This window comes from Amblyraja radiata, chromosome 3, assembly GCF_010909765.2.
Source record: "Amblyraja radiata isolate CabotCenter1 chromosome 3, sAmbRad1.1.pri, whole genome shotgun sequence".
Classification (NCBI taxonomy): domain Eukaryota; kingdom Metazoa; phylum Chordata; class Chondrichthyes; order Rajiformes; family Rajidae; genus Amblyraja; species Amblyraja radiata.
In genome coordinates, this window is record NC_045958.1 from 110,677,336 (window position 1) to 110,698,457 (window position 21,122).

A 21,122-nucleotide genomic window follows, 5' to 3' on the forward strand; every position below is an offset into this window, starting at 1 on the left:
GTACGGAGTTTGCACGTTCTCACTGTAACCTGCGTGGGTTTTCTCCGGGCGTTCCGGTTTCCTCCCACACTCGAAAGACATGCAGGTTTGTAGGTTAATTGGCTTTGGTAAAATTGTAAATTGTCCCCAGTGTGCATGTAGGATATTGTTAGTGTGTGGAGATCGCTGGTCGGCACGGACTCGATGGGCCGAAGGATCTGTTTCTGCGCTGTATCTCCAAACTAAACTAAACTAAAACTGATCGACACTTCAGGTTATGGACAATCCTCATCTGGAGACTTCCTGCAATGAGAAAAAGTGGCATTATGATGGCATTTGGCGGAGATAGATTTTTGTGGTCGTGGTCATGGAAATTCCAAGATATAATTCCAGAGAGCTGGGACGGGGGGGAAAAACGGAGTGAAAAATACCAACAAGATCAAATCCTTTTCAAAATACAGTCTTTTACACGCAACTTGTTAAACCCATTAAGAAACTATGATGTTCCTGTGGTTTTAAAATGTGATTATATTTTTTAATCATCAACAAATATTTTCTTCATAGTTTGTGGCGTATGTTTTGTAACTGTAAATGAAACCAAATGCATCTGCCTTCAGTGCAAATTAGGCACAAGAAATACCAAAGTATGGAGTGACAACAAGCATCGACAACAAGATATGTAGAAAAAAACTGCTGATGCCGGTATGTATCGAAGATGGACACAAAGTGCTGGAGTAACTCAGCGGGTCAGGCAGCATCTTGGGAGAAAAAGGATGGGTGACATTATGGTCAACCATAACGTCACCCATTCTTCGTCTCCAGAGATGCTGCCTGACCCGCTGAGTTACTCCAGCAGTGGCGGCGCTGCCTTAGCAGCTGCGGCTGCGGCTCGCCTGCAGTCCGTCTGTTTTTTGTTGTTTTTTTTGTTGTCCTGTTTTAGTTAATTTTAGTTTATTAGGTTGTGGGGGGGAGGGGTGGGAGAAACATGTTTTTGGTCTCTTCCTTCGGGGGGGATGTGACTTTTTCTTGACGTACCCCCCGTCTCCATCTCCGTCTGCACTGAGGCCTAATGGCGGAGCTGGCGGCCTGACTTCGGGGCTGTGGCGGCGTTCCGGTGGCGGCGACCCGACTTCGGAGGCTCGGCCGCGGGCCCAGTGGACGACATTGTCGGGAGCTCGCAGGTCACAGGTTGGTGACCTGTTTTTCCGGAGCTCCCGCAACAATAGCTTCATCCGCTGGACTGGAGGGCGGCAGCTTCAGCAGCTTCGACCACCCCGGGCCACGGAGTTTGAACCGCGGGGCTCGGATTCAGCCGCGGGACTGACTTACTTACCATCACCCGGCGGGGTCACAACATCGGATGCCTGGATCGCCTCAGCGCAGAGGGAGAACAAGGAGGGAAGAGACAAGGACTTTAAGACTTTTGCCCTCCATCACAGTGAGGAGGTGCCTGGTGGACTCACTGTGGTGGATGTTAAATTTGTGTTTATTGTGTGTTTTTGTTATTTTTATTATATGTATGACTGCAAGGCACAAAGTTTCGTTCAGACCGAGGGGTCTGAATGACAATAAAGGATACTTTGACTTTGACACTTTGTGTCCATCTTTGATAAAAAGATAGATACAGGACATGAGGACTAGAGAACTTGGGAAAGTCGATGCCGATGTCTTGAGGGGGAGAGTTTTACAGTCGACGAGCAGGTGCTGGATATCTTAAAACATATAAAGGTAGATAAATCTCCTGGGCCTGGTCAGATATATTCAAGGACAATCTGGGAAGCTGGTGAAGAAAATGCAGGAGCTGAGGCTCCTGTTATAACTTCTGTCTACCAACCGACCAAGTATTTCATCAACTCTTTAGATCTACTGTGATCCTTCTCACGTTCACTACACCCCTGTTAATGTCATCTGCATATTTGGAAACTGTTGACCCATCATTGACTCCATCTACACTTCAAGAAAGCAGCCAACATAATCAAGGACACACGTAACCATGTATACTGGCTTTCGGTAATCAATGCACACATTGGATTAATCAATAACCCAAGCGATTGCAGTTCTGCCCATGATATTGCTTTTAGAATGTTCGTTATCACCACCAACTATCACCGTGTCGTTTTTAGGTTTTCCCCCAAATCACCAGGGCGGCATAAAGGCACAGCTGGTAGAGCTGCCACCACACAGGGCCAGAGACCCGGGTTCGATCCTGACCTGGGGTGCTGCCCGTGTGGAGTTTCCAGGTGCTCCGGCTTCCTTCCACATCCCAAAGATGTGCAGGTTTGTGGATTAACTCAGTAAACATAGAAACATAGAAAATAGGTGCAGGAGTAGGCCATTCGGGCCTTTGAGCCTGCACCGCCATTCAATATGATCATGGCTGATCATCCAACTCAGTATCCTGTACCTGCTTTCTCTCCATACCCCCTGATCCCTTTAGCCACAAGGGCCACATCTAACTCCCTCTTAAATATAGCCAATGAACTGGCCTCAACTACATTCTGTGGCAGAGAATTCCACAGATTCACCACTCTCTGTGTAAAAAATGTTTTTCTCATCTCAGTCCTACAAGATTTCCCCTTTATCCTTAAACTGTGACCCCTTGTTCTGGACTTCCCCAACATCGGGAACAATCTTCCTGCATCTAGCCTGTCCAACCCCTTAAGAATTTTGTATGTTTCTATAAGATCCCCCCTCAATCTTCTAAATTCTAGCGAGTACAAGCTGAGTCTATCCAGTCTTTCTTCATATGAAAGTCCTGCCATCCCAGGAATCAGTCTGGTGAACCTTCTCTGTACTCCCTCTATGGCAAGAATGTCTTTCCTCAGATTAGGAGACCAAAACTGTATGCAATACTCCAGGTGTGGTCTCACCAAGACCCTGTACAACTGCAGTAGAACCTCCCTGCTCCTATACTCAAATCCTTTTTGCTATAAAGTTGCCCCTGGTGTGTAGGGAGTGGATGAGAAATTGGAATAACAATGAACCAGTGTGAATCGATGGTCGGTGTGGACTCGATGGGCCAAAGAGCCTGTTTCCATTTTGTGTCTCTAAACTCTTAAACTCTTTAGTGAACATGTGCAATATTCAATTTCTCAGACACAGATAAATCTATAAACATTTGAAAAAAATATGGGTAGGAGGGAACTGCAGATGCTGGTTTTGACCGAAGACAGACACAAAAAGCTGGAGTAACTCAACGTGTCAGACAGCATCTCCGGAGAAAAGGAATAGGTGACTTTCGGGTCGAGACCCTTCTTCAGACTCATGCTTCGACAATCTTATTATGCTCAGTTGTCCATGCATTCCAGTTGTCATCCATTTTAAGTGCAACTAACCTTCATAGCACCTTTTATTTATCAATGTTTAGCCCATCCAGAATCTAAACTACTGGTTAAAGAATAAATAAACCCTTTGTCTCCAATCAGCCACACATCTCCTCTTCCAGTCATTCTCCTGTTAATGACTGCACAGTAACTTTGGATTTCCTTCAATGTTTAATCTTCTGCTGATTTTTAAATTCTTTTTTAACCTCCTTGCTGACCTTTCTGTAATCAGTCTAGTTCTCACTGGCCGAATACTGTCTGATACCTTTTTGTCTGCACTGTTTCACTTCCTAAATTTTAGTTATCAGGGAGCTCTCTGGCATTCCCCCTCATCGGAATGTACCGAGACTGTGGCTGAGACAACTCAGCTTTAAAGGTCTCCCATTCAAGTACAACTTTGCCCAAGTTTTTGTTTCCAGTGCACAGGAACCAGATCTCTTCTCAATCATAAGGTCAAGTGATAGGAGCAGAATAAGGCCATTCAGCCCATCAAGTCAATGGTTCAATGGTTCTACGGTCCTTTATTGTCATGTGTACTGAGGTACAGTGACATTTGTTTTGCCATACAGTCATACAAAAAAAAGCAACAAGATACACAACTACTGTATATAAGCAGCCACCACAGCAGCGTGTGAAAATCCCCAGGGCACACAGCATAAGTGGAGACCCACAGCCATGAGTTCAATGCCCGGGCCACACACACACACGCTCCTTCACCGTGATGTGACCAGAGTTGTACCGACTGCTGTCACTCTCTCTGCAGTCCCTGTCCCCCCAAACAGTCAGAAAGCCGTCCGCACTCGCAGCAGACTCCGGGATGTCCACACAGAGCCATGTTCCTGCAAACACCGAGATCACTGCACTCACGGCACACCCTCCGAGCCCTCACCAGCGCAGGCAGCACGTCCATCTTGTTCTTCAGCGACCTCACATTCCCCACTGTGATGGAAAGCAAATAACTTGTACCTTCCTTCCTCCTTTCCTCCGCAATTCAATCATGGCAGATCTATCTCTCCCCTCTCACCCCATTCTCCTGCCTTCTCCCCATAACCCCTGACATCCATACTAATTGTTTGAATATAAATAATGCAACGCATATGCACCTGTCTAGAGTTGGAGAGCAGATGGAGACCTCCTCGTAACCCCTGACACCCGTACTAATCAAGAACTATTCAATCTATTGAAATCAACCCTTCCCAATTGACTGGGTTTTACTTTAGACTTGGTTTAGTTTAGAGATACAGCACGGTAACACGTCAACGGCACACCGGGTCCACACTGACCAGCGATCCCCGCATATTAACACTATCCTACACGGACTAGGAACAATTTACATTACTACCAAGCCAATTAACCTTCAAACCTGTGCGCCTTTGGAGTGTGGGAGGAAACTGAAGATCTCGGAGAAAACCCACAGGGTCACAGCGAGAATGTACAAACTCCGTACAGACAAGCACCTGTAGTTGGGATCGAACCCGGGTCTCTGGCACTATAAGCGCTGTAAGCGGTGTAAGGCAGTAACTCAACCGCTGTGCAATCATGCCACCCAAGAGTGTTCTTTTCATTTCCATACCAATCCTAAACTTTATGATATTATATTGGATAGCAGGCAACAAATGCTTTTCACCGTACCTCGGTACATGTGACAATAAACTGAACACAAGCTGAAAAAAAGCTGCCCATTCGGCAACCCGATATTTCGGCACAGTGGTGCTGTTGCCTTACAGTGCCAGAGACCCGACTTCAATCCCGACTACGAGTGCTGTCTGTACGGAGTTTGTACGTTCTCCCCCACGACCGCGTGGGGTTTCTCCAGTTGCTCCTGTTTCCTCCCACACTCCAAAAACGCACAGGTTTGTAGGTTAATTGGCTTGGCACTTGAATTGGGCCTGATTATTTGTCTGCATAGTATTATCTGATTTGATTGAATAGCGTGCAAAACAATGTTTTTCACTGTACCTCAGTATACGTGACGATAATAAACCTAAATTCTGAAATTCCTCTCCAAATACACCATGGGAACATATTAATTCCTTGGTCATAGGCCAGGGATGATAAGGCAAGTATGCACCCAGAAAGGATAACTGGGTGGCACGGTGGCGCAGCGGTAGAGTTGCTGCCTTACAGCGCCAGAGCCCCGGGTTCGATCCTGACTACGGTGCAGTCTGTACGGAGTTTGCACGTTCTCTGTGTGACCTCTGTGGGTTTTCCATGGTTGCTCCAGTTTCAAAGACTTACATTCCAAAGACTTACGTAGGTTAATTAGCTTCGGTAAAAATCGGAAATTGTGTGTAGGATGGCGTTAGTTTGTGGGGATCGCTGGTTGGTGTATTCTCGGTGCGCCGAAGGGCTTGTTTCTATGCTGTATCTCTACACTAAACTATAATGTTACGAATTGTAAACTATATTCTGCACTCTATCTTTCACTTTGCTCTACCTATTGTACTTGACTTTAGTTTAGTTTAGTTTAGAGATATAATGCGGAAACAGGCCCTTCGGCCCACCGAGTCCGCACCGAGCTGCGATCCCCGCACATTAACACTATCCTACACATACTAGGGACAAATTACACATACACCAAGCCAATTAACCTACAGTACATACATGTACGTCTTTGGAGTGCAGGAGGAAACCGAGGATTTCGGAGTAAACCCACGGGGTCATGGGGTGAATGTACAAACTCCGTACAGACAGCACCCGTAGTCGTGATCAAACCCGGGTCTCCGGCGCTGCAAGCACTGTATGGCAGCAACTGTTTGACAATTTAATTTATGTATTGTATTATCTGATTTGATGGGTGACATTCCAAAACAAAGCTTTTCACTGTACTTTGGTGTAGGTGACAATAACAAAGCTAAACCTATCCACTACCTTCCTAGCCATCAATGGCATTAACCTTGGTTCCCCAGTATTCCTGGGAGGTTTTTAAGTCATTTCCTGTCAAGCACAATGCGGTTGTTTTAAACCCTCTGTCATTTCCTGCCCACCATAAATTCTCATGTCTCATTCACCCTTACTAGACTTTTCCTTTTGCCTTGTCATTGGACTTTATCTTGGACCATGCCTTGGACTTTACTTGCACCAAGCATTATTCCCTTTATCATGTAACCGTACACTAAGGATGGCTCGATTGTAATCATGTATAGTCTTTCCATTGACTAGTTAGCACGCAACAAAACTTTTTTATAAGTTCATAAGTGATAGGAGCAGAACTAAGCCATTCAGCCCATCAAGTCTATTCCACCATTCAATCATGGCTCATCTATCACTCCCTCCTAACCCCATTCTCCTGCCTTCCCCCCATAACCCCTGACACCCATACTAATCCCGTACAAAGAGTAGGGATAAACGGTTACCTTTCAGAATGGCAGTGACTAGTGGGGTACCGCAAGGCTCGGTGCTGGGACCCCAGCTATTTACAATATACGTTAATGATTTAGATGAGGGGATTCAAAGTAACATTAGCAAATTTGCAGATGACACAAAGCTGGGTGGCAGTGTGAACTGTGAGGAGGATGCTATGAGGATGCAGGGTGACTTGGACAGGTTGGGTGAGTGGGCAGATGCAGTTTAATATGGATAAATGTGAGGTTATCCACTTTGATGGCAAAAACTGGAAGGCAGATTATTATCTGAATGGGGAAAAGTACAACGAGATTTGGGGGTCCTTGTTCATCAGTCACTGAAAGTAAGCATGCAGGTACAGCAGGCAGTGAAGAAAGCGAATGGCATGTTGGCCTTCATAAAAAGAAGAGTTGAGTATAGGAGCAAAGGGGTCCTTCTGCAGTTGTACAGGGCTCCAATGAGACCACACCTGTAGTATTGTGTCCAGTTTTGGTCTCCAAATTTGAGGAAGAACATTCTTGCTATTGAGGGAGTGCAGCGTGGGTTCACGAGGTTAATTCCCGGGATGACGGGACTGTCATATGTAGATAGAATGAGTGGCTGGGCGTGTATATTCTGGAATTTAGGATGAGAGGGACTCTTATTGAAACATATAAGATTATTAAGGGTTTGGACACGCTAGAGGCAGGAAACATGTTCGCAATGTTGGCGGAGTCCAGAACCAGGGGCCCCAGTTTAAGAATAAGGGGTAAGCCATTTAGAACGGAGATGAGGGGGGAAAAAAAGAGAGTTGTGAGTCTGTGGAATTCTCTGCCTCAGAGGGCGGAGGAGGCTGGTTCTCTGAATGCTTTCAAGAGAGAGTTAGATAGAGCTCTTAAAGATAGCAGTCAGGAGATATGGCGAGAAGGCAGGAACGGGGTATTGATTGTGGATGATCAGCCATGATCATATTAAATGGCTGTGCCGACTCGAAGGGTCAAATGGCCTACTCCTGCACCTATTGTCTAATCAAAAAACTGTACAAGAAACTGTTCACTGGGCAGTCACGGTGGCACAGCGGTAGAGTTGCTGCCTTACAGCAAAATGCTGTCTGTATGGAGTTTGTACGTTCTCCCCGTGATCTGCGTGGGTTTTCTCCGAGATCTTCGGTTTCCTCCCACACTCCAAAGACGTACAGGTTTGTAGGTTAATTGGCTTGATTAAAAAAAAAGTTAAATTGTCCAAGTTGGCGATATGCAGAGTACTGCCCTGCCGATTACAAAATTCAGAAGGTTCAGAAGGTTCACTGTACCTCAGTACACGTGACAATAAACTAAACTCAAACTCAATTGAAGCTCTTACAATCTTAGACCCTGAACCTAATTCTTACAGTCCTAAACCAGGAAGCATTAATGGACGGAAATAAACAGAGTTCACATTACATTTTAAAGACCTTTCATCAGAGCTGGTCAGCTGATTCCTTATATTTGAAATGTAAGACATCTGAAATGTAACTTGAAAGTTATTGCATATGAAATGTAACATGCAAAAGACTGGCACATGCTGGACTTTGTACCCAAAAAAAACCACTGGAAGAACTCACTCGGACGGCACGGTGGCGCAGCAGTAGAGTTGCTGCCTCACAGCGCCAGAGACCCGGGTTCGAGGATGTTGCCAGGACTAGAGGTTGTGAGTTATAAGGAGAGGTTGAGTAGGCTGGGTATCTATTCCATGGAGCGTAGGAGGATGAGGGGAGATCTTATAGAGGTGTACAAAATCATGAGAGGAATAGATCGGGTAGATGCACAGAGTCTTTTACCCAGAGTAGGGGAATCGAGGACCAGAGGACATAGGTTCAAGGTGAAGGGGAAAAGATTTAATAGGAATCCGAGGGGTAACTTTTTCAAACAGAGGGTGGTGAGTGTGTGGAACAAGCTGCCAGAGGAGGTAATTGAGGCTGGGACTATTGCATTGTTTAAGAAACAGTTGGACAAGTACATAGATAGGACAGGTTTGGAGGGATATGGACCAAGCACAGGCAAGTGGGACTAGGGTAGATGGGACATTGTTGGCCGGTGTGGGCGAGTTTGGCCTAAGGGCCTGTTTCCACACTGTATTACTCTATGACTATGACCACGGGTGCTGTCTGTACGGGGTTTGAACGTTCTCCCCGTGACCTGCGTGGGTTTTCTCCGGGTGCTCCAGTTTTCTCTCAGACTCCAAAAACGTACAGGTTTGTCATTTAATTTGCTTTGGTAAAATAGTAAATTAGCCCTCGTGTGTGTAGGATGGTGTTAGTGTGCGGGGATCACGAGTCTGCATGGACACAGTGGGCCGAAGGGCCTGTTTCCGCGCTGCATCTCCAAACTAAACTAAAATGTAACCTCAAAGGCCTTACATATGGAAATATAGAAACATAGAAACTAGGTGCAGGAGTAAGCCATTCGGCCCTTCGAGCCAGCACCGCCATTCAATATGATCATGGCTGATCATCCAACTCAGTATCATGTACCTGCCTTCTCTCCATACCCCCTGATCCCTTTAGCCACAAGGGCCACATCTAACTCCCTCTTAAATATAGCCAATGAACTGGCCTCAACTACCTTCTGTGGCAGAGAATTCCAGAGATTCACCACTCTCTGTGTGAAAATTTTTTTTCTCATCTCGGTCCTAAAAGATTTCCCCCTTATCCTTAAACTGTGACCCCTTGTTCTGGATTTCCCCCAACATCGGGAACAATCTTCCTGCATCTAGCCCGTCCAACCCCTTAAGAAGTTTCTATAAGATCTCCCCTCAATCTTCTAAATTCCAGCGAGTAGAAGCCGAGTATGGAATGTAAGATACAAAAGACTGGCACATGGCCCAAAAAAACAACCACTGGAGGCACTCAGTGGGTCAGGCTGCATCTGTGGAGGGAAAGGACGGGTGATATTTTGAGGAAGCACTTGTTTTTTGATGCTCCTATTTTAAATTGTTGAATGGTGTTGAGTTGGAAGATCAACTATGATGTTGTTGAATGGTGGAGCAGGCTTGACACAATGAATGGCATATTTTACTTCGGAGTCACGTGAGTGATTCCGTGAAGAGCCCGCTCAGCACGCATGCGCGGCATTACGCCAGCAGTGCAACAGCGGCCGCATCGGGAGGCGCTCCCGCTACAGGTGAAAGAACGGACCGTCAGGTAAGCTCTGAGGTCGGGTTTTTCTTTCACAGGGAGCCTTCTGCTTTCAGGCAGAGAAGAAAGCCGCCTGAAAAGACCTGTCCCCCGCTCGACTCCACGGAGGAGCGTTCCATCTGGGGGGGGGGCAGCAACAAGGCGGTAGGACCGCTTACCGGGCGCTCCGCTATTCCCCAACACCGTGCCGAGCCCAGCCCGCTAGCGCCTGAGCAGCGGGCTGGAAGTAAAGCCACGGAAGAGGCGTCCGGCCGGTGGCTTCCGACTTGTCGCACGGGGGAGAGACAGCCGCCTGAGCCGCTGGAGCGGCTCCTGGAGCAGGAGCTCCAGTGGGACGCGCTTCGTGAGGGGCGCTCTCGCAGTGGGAGTTCAGGCACTCCCCCCAGTGTCTTGTGCACTGTCCATTGCTTCCTCCTTACCCGAAGGTAGCTTTGGTGACCAGGACTGGGCTGGTCAAGAAGAGGGGACGATGGCTGAAGATCTCGGGAGTATGCAAGGGGTGCAGGAACAGGAAGAGCTGCTAGGTGTGGTGGACCGCTACGTGGTAACCCCACTTGCAGGAGGCCGTTAAAAGCCTGACGTCAGCCATCACATCGTTTCCTCGTTCCGTGGACAAATACGGAGATGACCACAACCTTCGTAAACAAATCATAAGACCTGCCATAGAATCCTACATTTGCGGGGTTGTGCATACCCCAAGCCACTGAGCCAGACCCACTGCTCTTTGGCAAAAACCTCACAAAGCATATGAAGGGTATGGAAGAGGTTTTAAAAAACTTTCGGTCTCATGAGGGCAGGGCCGGGACGAGCAAACCAAAAACAATAATTCCTAAGCAGCAGCACCCCATCGCGTCCATCAGTCGACGTCTACCATATGGGACTGATGAAAGCTCGGGGTCCGCATTCTATCCCCGAAAGTCTTCTTTAGACCAGGGCCCAGAGTGGACCCCATGGAAAATGCGCCACCCCCCAACGTCACCGCCACGTCAGACAACGTGCAAGACTCGTTGGACCGGCAGGAAACAGAAGAATACCCATAACCATGGAGGTAGGTGGGTCTGGTTCCTACCAGCGTATAGAGTAATACTAACAGGGGGGAGATTACACCTGTTTAAAGAAGCACGGGAGTCTATCACGAGTGATCAGTATATACTTAATGGCATTAGTGGATACAAAATACAATTCATACTAGAAAAATTGCCACCAGTTCAACATTCACCCCAGAGGGTATTTTCCCCTCTCCGTTAAAGAAACGAGAGGGACAAGCTGAACTGGTGAGACTAATTACAAAGGGTATCATGGGCAAACCTGAACCCTTGGAATTCGTATCAAATATATTCACTAAACCCAAAAAAGATGGCGGATGTCGCATCATCATTGACTTAACTTCACTAAATATGTTTGTTAAGTATATACATTTCAAAATGGTTACTGCCAAACAACTAATTTCCAAAGGATACTTCATGGCAAGCATTGATCTTAAAGATGTTTACTATTCAGTACCATTCACAAGGATCATCGCAGATACCTGAAATTCACCTGGATGAGGCAGCTATAGCAGTTTAAAGCGTTACCCAATGGGTTAACATCAGCCCAAGATTGTTCACCAAGATACTAAAACCAGCTCTGGCAATATTCAGAAGACATAAACATATTATCATGGCATATCTTGATATCTTAAATGGTAGGCAAGACCATGGAATTGACTATGTTAGCTGTATCAGCTACCAAACAGTTATTCGAAACCCTGGGATTGTCTTACATCCAGATAAATCTAAGTTGAAGCCATCCACAATCATGGACTACTTGGGCTTCACAATTAATTCAGTCTACGTGACTGTAACATTGCCAAGAGACAAAATAGTTGAATTGGTACAATCATGCAACAATTTAATGGTCAACGAACTACAAACTACTCGACAAGTAACAGTGTAATTGGGAAAATGGTAGCAGCATTTCCGGCTACATAATTCGGACCTTTGCACTGTCAAAACGTACAAAGAACAAAGGTACAGGCACCAAAAACGACATACAGGTCATTATGATCGTGTCATGAAGTTACCCACTGAAGCAATATCAGAACTACAGTGGTGGGCAAAAAACGTTTGGCATAGTTTACAGCCCTATTATTATCACTAACCCTATGTTAGTTATCCAAACAGATGCCAGTGCTCAAGGCTGGGGAGCACCTAACTCTATATCCAGCACAGGTAATAGATGGACTAACCCAGAGTCATCATTACCACTTACACTGGGCATTAATTATCTAGAGATGGGTGACTTTTATGGTTTAAAGCATATGCACAAATATGCATCACTTGCATGTACGGTTACAAATAGATAAATACTACGGTGGTGGCCTACATTAACCATATGGACGGCATAAAATCGGTATCATGCGACAAGTTGGTCAACACAATTTGTCAATGGTGCGTCCAAAGACATATTTGACGATCAGCAACTTACCTGCCAGGTAAGCTAAATACAGTGGCAGACACCAGGTCACTTAAATTTAATGACAACATCGAATGGATGTTAAAACACCAAAAAATGTTGCAAAAATTATCAAGCAATATGGCACGCCAGATATCGATTTATTTGCATCAAGGCTAAATCACCAGGTACCTTTGTATGTCGCTTGGGAACCAGACCCTGATGCAGCAGCGGTAGATGCGTTCGCGCTGGATTGGGGAAATTCTTCTTCTATGCATTTCCTTCCTTCTGCCTCATCAGTCGGGGACTACGCACAATACAAATGGACTCTGCTTCAGGTATTTTGATAGTACCCGACTAGCCTACGCAGCCATGATTCCCAATACTCCATGACGTGGTTGTATTCCCCAGTGACCCAGAGTTATTAACACCCAGTGTCGGGCAAAAGCCACCCGTGCCATGGGAAAAAATCAAACTCCTGGGTTGCAGATTCTGCACAAACCACTTCTGGGACTGGGATTATCAGAACAAACCGTCGACACCATGTCAGCACCCCTCCGAACATCCACTAAAAAACAGCACTTGTCCAGCATCAAAAAATGGGAGAAGTACTGCTTGGATACAGGGACCACTTACTCAACCGCTACAGTTACCAATGTACTGGAATTCCTGGTGAACCTTCACCACGATGAAGGACTCAGCTACAGAGCCATCAACACAGCTAGAAGTGCCCTGCCTGTCTATTTAAAACCAGCTCCAGGACAACAGGCCATGGGGTCCCACCCGCTGGTGGTCAAACTAATGAAGGGTATTTACAACTCGAACCCCCCTAGACCAAGGTACACCCATATATGTCAGTGTGGTCCTGACATACCTCAGGGGATGGCCACCAGCCAGATCCCTCAACCTGGAACTATCTATGCTCAAAACACTCATGTTGATGGCACTTGTATCTGCACAGAGGGTCCAGTCACTACACCTATTGCGACCGGACAGCATGCTCACAGCTCCAGACCAGATCTCTGTCGTTATCCAGGGAATGATCGAACAGAGCAGACCAGGAACACCTAATCCAGTCGTGGAATTCCGGGCTTACCCGCCAGAACCACGGTTATGTGCCATGACCCACCTACTATCCTACATAGACACAACCAAAAATATTCGAGGGAGATGAAAAGCCTTGTGGGTAAGTCATAAAAAACCTTATGGTCCGGTAACGAGCCAAACCATTGCGAGATGGCTCAAGCAGGTGCTAAAAGCTGCTGGGATAAACACTAACATGTACAAATCTCATTCCACCAGGGCAGCATCCACGTCGACAGCTAAAAGAATGGACGTGCCTATGGACCACATCCTGGCTACAGCAGGATGGTCGGGGGAAAGACCGTTCAGAAATCTTATAATAAGCCGTTATCAAAACCTATTTTATTTGCAGAAAAGTTTTTACAGACTGCAAATATTTAATTTAAGCCCAGGGGAGCAGTTTAATTCTTGTTGTTATTGTTAACAAATACCTTTGTGTTTTTTTTCTACAAACAGATTTCATTGGTTGATTACGATAACACACTTCCTCCGTCAAGGACTTCGGCAGTGAGTGAAGTAATAACTGTTACACGGTTTGAAGTCACAGAGCTTTGAAGTCTTCACGGAATCACTCACGTGACTCCGAAGTAAAATAGTAAGATTAAACGAGAACTTACCAGTTTGAAGTTTGATCTGTATTTTATGAGGAGTTACGATGAGGGATTACGTGCCCTCCGCTCCCACCCTCAATATTATGGGTCAAACTGATAAACTGATGTCTCCTTGTCCTTACTATGTTTACTTCAATAACTGTGTCTATCTGTGATTCCACACCGCTGCTTTGAAGTATGCCGCGCATGTGTGCTGAGCGGGCTCTTCACGTAGTCCCTCATCGTAACTCCTCATAAAATACAGATCAAACTTCAAACTGGTAAGTTCTCGTTTAATCTTACTATTTCTGTTGTTTTGTATGTTCTGATTCAATGCGAAATGACCATACAGGATTACAATCAAACTGTCCACAGATACTTTAGATTAATGAATGATTGAATGAATGAATGAAGTATTCACATACAAAGAATTTGCCTTTGTCCTCCGCCCGCAGGACAACATGACATACAGTGACAGATGACACATAAAACATTAAACATTAATAATAAAACATTATTGATTAAACATGTGAATTAAATAAAAATACCAGAACAAAAGGAAGCTACAGATTTTTGTTTTTGAGTAGAGCAACTATTCGTGGAAAAAAGCTGTTTTTATGTCGGGCTGTGGCAACTATGACAGTCCGAAGTCGCCTTCCAGAGGGAAGTAATTCCAAAAGTTTGTGGCCAGGGTGAGAGGGGTCAGAGATGATCTTGCCCGCTCGCTTCCTGGCCATTGCAGTGTACAACTGTCAATGGAGGGAAGGTTGCAGCCAATAACCTTCTCAGCTTATCGGACAATTCGCTGCAGCCTCCGGATGTCGTGCTTGGTGGCTGAGCCAAACCAGACCATGATGGAGAAGGTGAGGACAGACTCTACGATGGCTGTGTAGAATTGGACCATCATTGCCTGTGGCAGATTGTGCTTCCTCAGCTGCCGCAGGAAGTACATCCTCTGTTGGGCCTTTTTGACTGTGGAGTCGATGGTAGCCCCCCATTTAAGGTCCTTGGAGATGATGGTTCCCAGAAACTTAAAAGACTCCACACCACAGATGTGACTGTGGAATTGTTGATGGTGAGTGGGGTGAGGGGAGGGGGAGCTCTCCTAAAGTCTACAATCAATTCCACTGTATTAAGAGCATTGAGCTCCAGGTTGTTGCAATGACACCAGGACGTCAGCTGTGTCACTTCCTGTCTGTAGGCAGATTCCTCCCCACCCTGGATCAGTCCAATCAGGGTTGTGTTGTCCACAAATTTGAGAAGCTTGACAGAGGGGTCAGTGGAGGTGCAGTCATTGGTGTAGAGAGAGTAGAGGAGAGGGGAGAGTACACAGTCTTGCGGTGCTCCAATGCTGAGGGTCTGCGGGTCCGAGATATGTTTTCCCAGCCTCATATGCTGCTTCCATTCTGTCAGGAAGCTGGTGATCCACCGACAGAAGGGTTCAAGCACAGTCAATGCGGAAAGTTTGGTGTGTGGTAGCTCTGGCACAATGGTGTCGAATGCAGAACTAAAATCAACAAAAAAAATCCTCGCATAGGTCCCTTGGCGATTTAGGTGCTGGAGGATGAAGTGCAGGCCCAGGTTGACTGCGTCATCCACAGATCTATTGGCCCGATGTGCAAACTGCAGAGGGTCCCGTTTGTGATATTTTTCAGCTTGGCCAGCACAAGCCTTTCAAGGGTCTTCATGACTACAGTGGTCAGTGCGACAGGCCTGTAGTCCTTAAGACCAGTAATCCTTGCCTTTTTGGGTACAGGGACAATAGTGGAGACTTTGAAGCAGGCAGGGACAGCCCCATATCTGAGGAAGGATGTGCTGGTGTTGGAGAGGATCCATGATTAAATTGCGGAGTAGACTTGATGAGCCAAATTGCTAATTCTGCATCTGGGACTTATGATACAGCGTGGAAGAGGCCGTTTGGCCCACCAAATCCAGGCTAATCAGCGATCACCTCGTACACTGGGTATGTTTTATCCGGGAGCTCCGGTTTCCTCTCACACTCTAAAGACGTGTAGGTTTGTAGGTTAATTGGCTTCGGTAAGTTGAAAAAATTGTCTTGATTAGTATGGGTGTCAGAGGTTATCAGGACAAGGCAGAAAAACGGGGTTGAGAGGAAAAGATAGATTAGTTATGATTTGAATGGCTGAGTAGATCTGATGGGCCGAATGGCCTAATTCTGGTCCTATAACTTGCAAACTTGTATGCCTTGAATATGTTTGGGAAAGAACATGACCAACAAAAGGATTGGGAGATCTCCACCACCAAACCAATAATTGCAATTGGCCTTCTGTAGCAGCACGAGAGGGGTTGGCGACTCCGACTGAAGTTGAGGAAGCAGCATAATTAAATTCTGAAGAAGGTTCTCCAACCGAAACGTCACGCATTACTTCTCTCCAGAGATGCTGCCTGTCCCGCTGAGTTACTCCAGCATTTTGTGTCTATCAGCATAATTAAACCTAAGTTCTATCCATACTTTACATATTCTGTTGTGCTGCTGCAAGTGAGAATTTCATTGTTCTATCTGGGACATGATATAAAACACTGAGTCGTGACTTCACTCATGACTCTTGACCCTTGACTCTTCACTATTCACTCTTGACACGTGACCCTTGACACTATTCACTATTGACATGTGGCAATAAATGTCCTTTGTCCTTTGTTCCCTCTTGATTCTTGATTTTTGAATCTTGTCACTTCACTCGTGACTTCGCAATAGACAACAGGTGCAGGAGTAGGCCATTCGGCGCTTCGAGCCAGCACCGCCATTCACTGTGATCATGGCTGATCATCCACAATCAGTGCCCCCCCCCATATCCCTATGTTTAAGATCTCTCTCTAACTCTCTCTTGAAAGCATGCAGAGAATCGTCCTCCACTGCCTTCGGAGACAGAGAATTCCACAGATTCACAACTCTCTGGGTGAAAATGAGCATGTGGAAAACCAAGAGATAATTTGAATGGGTACACAGTCGCTTGAGGGAGGGCCGGTAGAGAGCAGAGAGGGTGTGCGCCTCAGCTGTTAGGAGACAATGAGGAAAAGAACAGTCCCAGGAAATCACTCAGACCTTGGGGAAAGATGGACCGGAGTTCCTCATGTGTGGCGTCGTCACACATTGGTTAGTCACAGGTTAGGCTGGGTGACTTAGTGAGGAAGGGTACAATTCACTCTTGAGTCTTCCCTCTTGACGCGTGGCTCTTCCCTCTTGACTTGTGACTCTTCCACCTTGAGTCTTGTCTCTTGACTCTTCACTCGTGACTCCTCACCCCTGCTAACCAGCCACCAGGCCAATGGGAGATGAAGAAAAGTGGAGGGGGCGGGTCGAGGTTAATGATTGACATGGGCGTTAGCCAATGGGCGCTGGGTTGAGCGAAAGAGACGGGAGGAGCTCGGTGATTGACAGGGTCGCGGTCCAATGGGCGCGGAGAGCAGCGGAAGGGGCGGGACAACGCCGGTGACTGTCACGGCGAGGGACCAATGGGCGCGGCGCGGGGCGGGGTAATCTCACTGACGGACAAGAACGGCGACCAATGGGAGATGAGGAATGAGGAAGGGGCGGGATAGGCTCGTTGATCGGCAGCGGGTGCGACCAATGGGAGGGTCGGGGGTGGGCAGAAGGGGCGGGCCGGAGGGGAACAATACTGGCGCGCGGGGAGGAGGAGGAGCGGTGCGGACTGGACTGGACTGGCGAGCGAGCAGCTCCAGGCCTCCCTCCCTTCCTTCCTTCCTCTTGCCCGCCGCCGCCGCCGGCGCAGACCAGACCCGACCCAGCCCGGCTCGGCTCCCAGCGCCGCCGCAACCACCAGGCCTCAACCCTCGGGTAAGACAGCGCCGCCACCGCGTCTGTGCTTGGAGGGAGAAGTGGAGAAAGGGAGCCACCGCGACGAAACCCCCCGCCCGCGACGACGGCGGCGGCGGCGGCGTCCGCTGCTGCTACCCCAGCTCCCGGGCAGCTGGCGGGCTCGGCCCGGTGTCATGGCCCGCGGGGGGGGGGGTGAAGGAATGGTTGGCGGTTGTGGGTGAGGGGGTTTAAGGGTTAAGGGTTAGACTGGTGAAGGGGTGAGGGAATATTTGGCGGTTGTGGGGGGGGGTGAGGGTTAGACTGGTGAAGGGTTGAGGGAATGGTTGGCGGTTGTGGGTCGGTGGGTGGGTGAGGGGGGGTGTAAGGGTTAGACTGGTGAAGAATGGGCGAGGGAATGGTTGGCGGTTGCAGGTTGTGGGTCGGTGGGTGAGGGGGGGGGGTGTAAGGGTTAGACTGGTGAAGAATGGGTGAGGGAATGGTTGGCGGCTGAGCGGCTGCGGAGGGGGTAAGGGGTGAGACTAGTGACGGATTGAGGCCCGGGGAGGGTGAGACTGGTGAAGGGGTTTGCAGGTTGGGGGTTGCGGGGCTGAAAGTGGAGTGAGGATTGAGCGAGTCCTGTGATAGGAGAGGGGTGAAAGACGGGTGAGAATCAAAGGGGTCGAGGCTTTGTGGGGGGGACTGAGGGGAAGTGAGGATTGGGGAGAGTATAAGGGAATGGGGGTTGAAGGAGGTGAGAGTTTGGGGGTTGCTTGGGGAGGGGGGGGGCTGGAAGCTGGATTGAGGGGTGAGTGGTACGGGGAGGGGGGGAAGGAGGGTGAGTGGTATGGGGAGGGGGGAAGGAGGGTGAGTAGTTATAGAGGGAGAAGGGGTGAGAGGAGAGGTTTTTTTTGGAAAGGAAGACACCGCAGGAAAAGACTAACGACTTCTGCAGAGGGAGGGGGAGGGGGGGGGGGGGGGGTCGTTCACCTTCCCTAAATAGGGAATTCGAGCGCTGTAATCGTGTCGGAACATTCGCCTCTCGTTATTCTGTTCATAAACTATTCATCTCTTATTTAACTTCCCCCCCCACCCCCTGAGATTGCAGGATAAAATCTTGCTCATCAGCACTCTGTAGTTGATATTCTATTTAAGTTTCCCATAATTTAAGTTTTTGTTTTGGAAAATAATTGCAACAAATTAAACTAAAGCCTCGTTCTGCAAGATTACGCCGACCACGTATCTACATTAATACGGTCCATATGGATTGTTCTGCGGAGCGTCGTGTTACTACTGTATGCTAGCGACCATAAGGCGCCCTTTGCTTTTTCTTTAACCGCCGTATTTGCCCATAAGAAAAGGGGAATGCAGTAAAATGTAGACCGAGTGCGTTGTATTTTTGCAATATTGCCGTGCTTGGGGTGCAAAGATGTGAAATAAAAGTTTATTTCAAAAAAAATTAAGAGCTCTCGCCGTTCTACCTTAAATATTAACCGATCTCCTGATTGCACGAGTCTCCATTGCTGCTACGCCAGCTAGTCGGACGAAAAAAAAAATCAAATCTGTAAAAGTTGTTACTGGCTTCCCTTGATCTTGCACATCTATAAGAAAACTTTCTTGCCGCCCCCCCACCCCCCCAAAAAGTGCAGTGCATTGAATTTTTGAGCTTCACCGAGTAATCAAATCCACATGCTATTAAGCCCAGGGAGACTTCCATTTCCAATCTGCAGTTTTCCCTCAAAGCAAAAACGAACCGCAGATGGTGAAAATCTGAAATAAAAACTGAAGTAGTGGAAATAGTCAGACGAAAGGCTGTCTGGCTAAAATATTAATTCTGTTTCTCTGCACAGACGCTGCCTTATAGGAGTTTTTAAAAACATTTTCTGTTTCATTTCAGCCTTTCTCTATTCTTTTTAGGACGATTTTTTAAAAAGTTCCTAAGAGATTCAAGATATATGACATTTGCACCATGAATTAATAGTAAATGAAAATTATTTTGATGAATTATTGAGGCATTTGTAATCTTAGTTATCCGATTTTTAGATTATTGCGAGGTGATAATTATGGATTTGTATTGGGTTACATTTTTGTCTTCAGTTTAAGTAATGGATTATCATGATTGAGTTGTTTTTCACACTGAACTTATTCTTTGTTCCTTTCATGGATGATCAAATACAATGACACAGGCTTTCAGTGTTTTTTTAGTTTTCTTTTATAGGTAGCATCAAATTTCTGTCTGGCACAGCAAGTGAATTTGCAGTTGAAATACTATCCCATTACACCAAGGCTTACACAAAATGTTTCAAAATTAGAAAATAGAATGATTTCCAACTCATTAAGGCTGTGAAGCCAATAAATTTCTAACGCCTTCATCTAGTTCTTGCTTCAGTGCTAATATTTGTTATTCTGTCCCCTTATTAATAACTGACCGCCCTCAAAAGATATGAACATAACATTTGATCTTGAATTAAACTAGTTTATTAGGTTGTAAATTATAACTCCTTCCTTTTTATTGCAGTATGTATTCAAGTACATATATACAAATTCTGCATTTGGTTGGGCTATCTTCATATGAATCGTACGCGAGTTGTTATGACTTGGCTATTGTATAAGAAATGAGATGGTAAATACCTTCTATTAACAAATAAAACGTTCCTTTTCCCCTTGTAGGTCAGAACCAGTCAGAGAGCAGAGCAGTGGATGCAACTTAATGTTGACTGAATACAGTGGATGGAGCACTTAAAAAAAGATACTTCAAATAATTCACCTCATGAATTTTTCAAGAATCTGCTGATGCCATTGAGAAGAATAGTTTCTTTAGAAGAACCGAATTGCAAATTTTTGATGGAAATGGTAGAGTAGTTTGAGACCTTTTTTTGATTAAGCAAGGCACTTTTGGTGAATACTTTACTGGGTGAATCGACTTTGGGGGGGGGAAACCTCATTTATAATTTGAGTTTTATCACTTGTTGTGTACATAAGCCAAAACTTTTTGTGTTTTGCAATAATAACAATGGACAAAATGAGTGCAGATGGATATCAATATAGAGCTCTGTATGAATACAAAAAAGAACGAGAAGAAGACATTGATTTGCATAGTGGTGATATACTGATTGTCACTAAAAGTGCTCTGTTAGCCTTGGGCTTTGGTGAGGGAGATGAGGCGAGACCCGAGGACATTGGCTGGCTCACCGGCATAAATGAAACCACCCAGGAAAGGGGAGATTTTCCAGGAACATATGTAGAATTTTATGGTCGCAGGAAGATTTCTCCGCCAACGCCCAAGCCACGTCCTCCCAGGCCGTTGCCAGTGGCTCCAAATCCATTGAGACCCGAGGATGCGGATCAGCAAGGTCAGTCATTTCCGTGATACTTGGATACAAGGCTGACGATGATTGGTTGGGTGGGGAGGTGGTGCAGTCGAAGTCGCCTGGCATAAA

At 46.5% G+C, this 21,122-nt stretch overlaps 1 protein-coding gene across 1 annotated transcript in view; it reads left to right on the forward strand.

Moving 5' to 3' along the window:
* Positions 1-17,544: 17,544 nt before the first annotated feature.
* The window catches only part of pik3r1 (phosphoinositide-3-kinase regulatory subunit 1), a 70,877-nt gene continuing 67,299 nt past the window's right edge, over positions 17,545-21,122 (forward strand). Inside the window, exons 1-2 of the mRNA XM_033018576.1 lie at positions 17,545-17,724; positions 20,353-21,035. Of these exons, the coding sequence (XP_032874467.1) occupies positions 20,696-21,035 (340 nt within the window). The 5' untranslated portion in view covers positions 17,545-17,724; positions 20,353-20,695. The remainder of the gene's footprint in view (positions 17,725-20,352; positions 21,036-21,122) is intronic.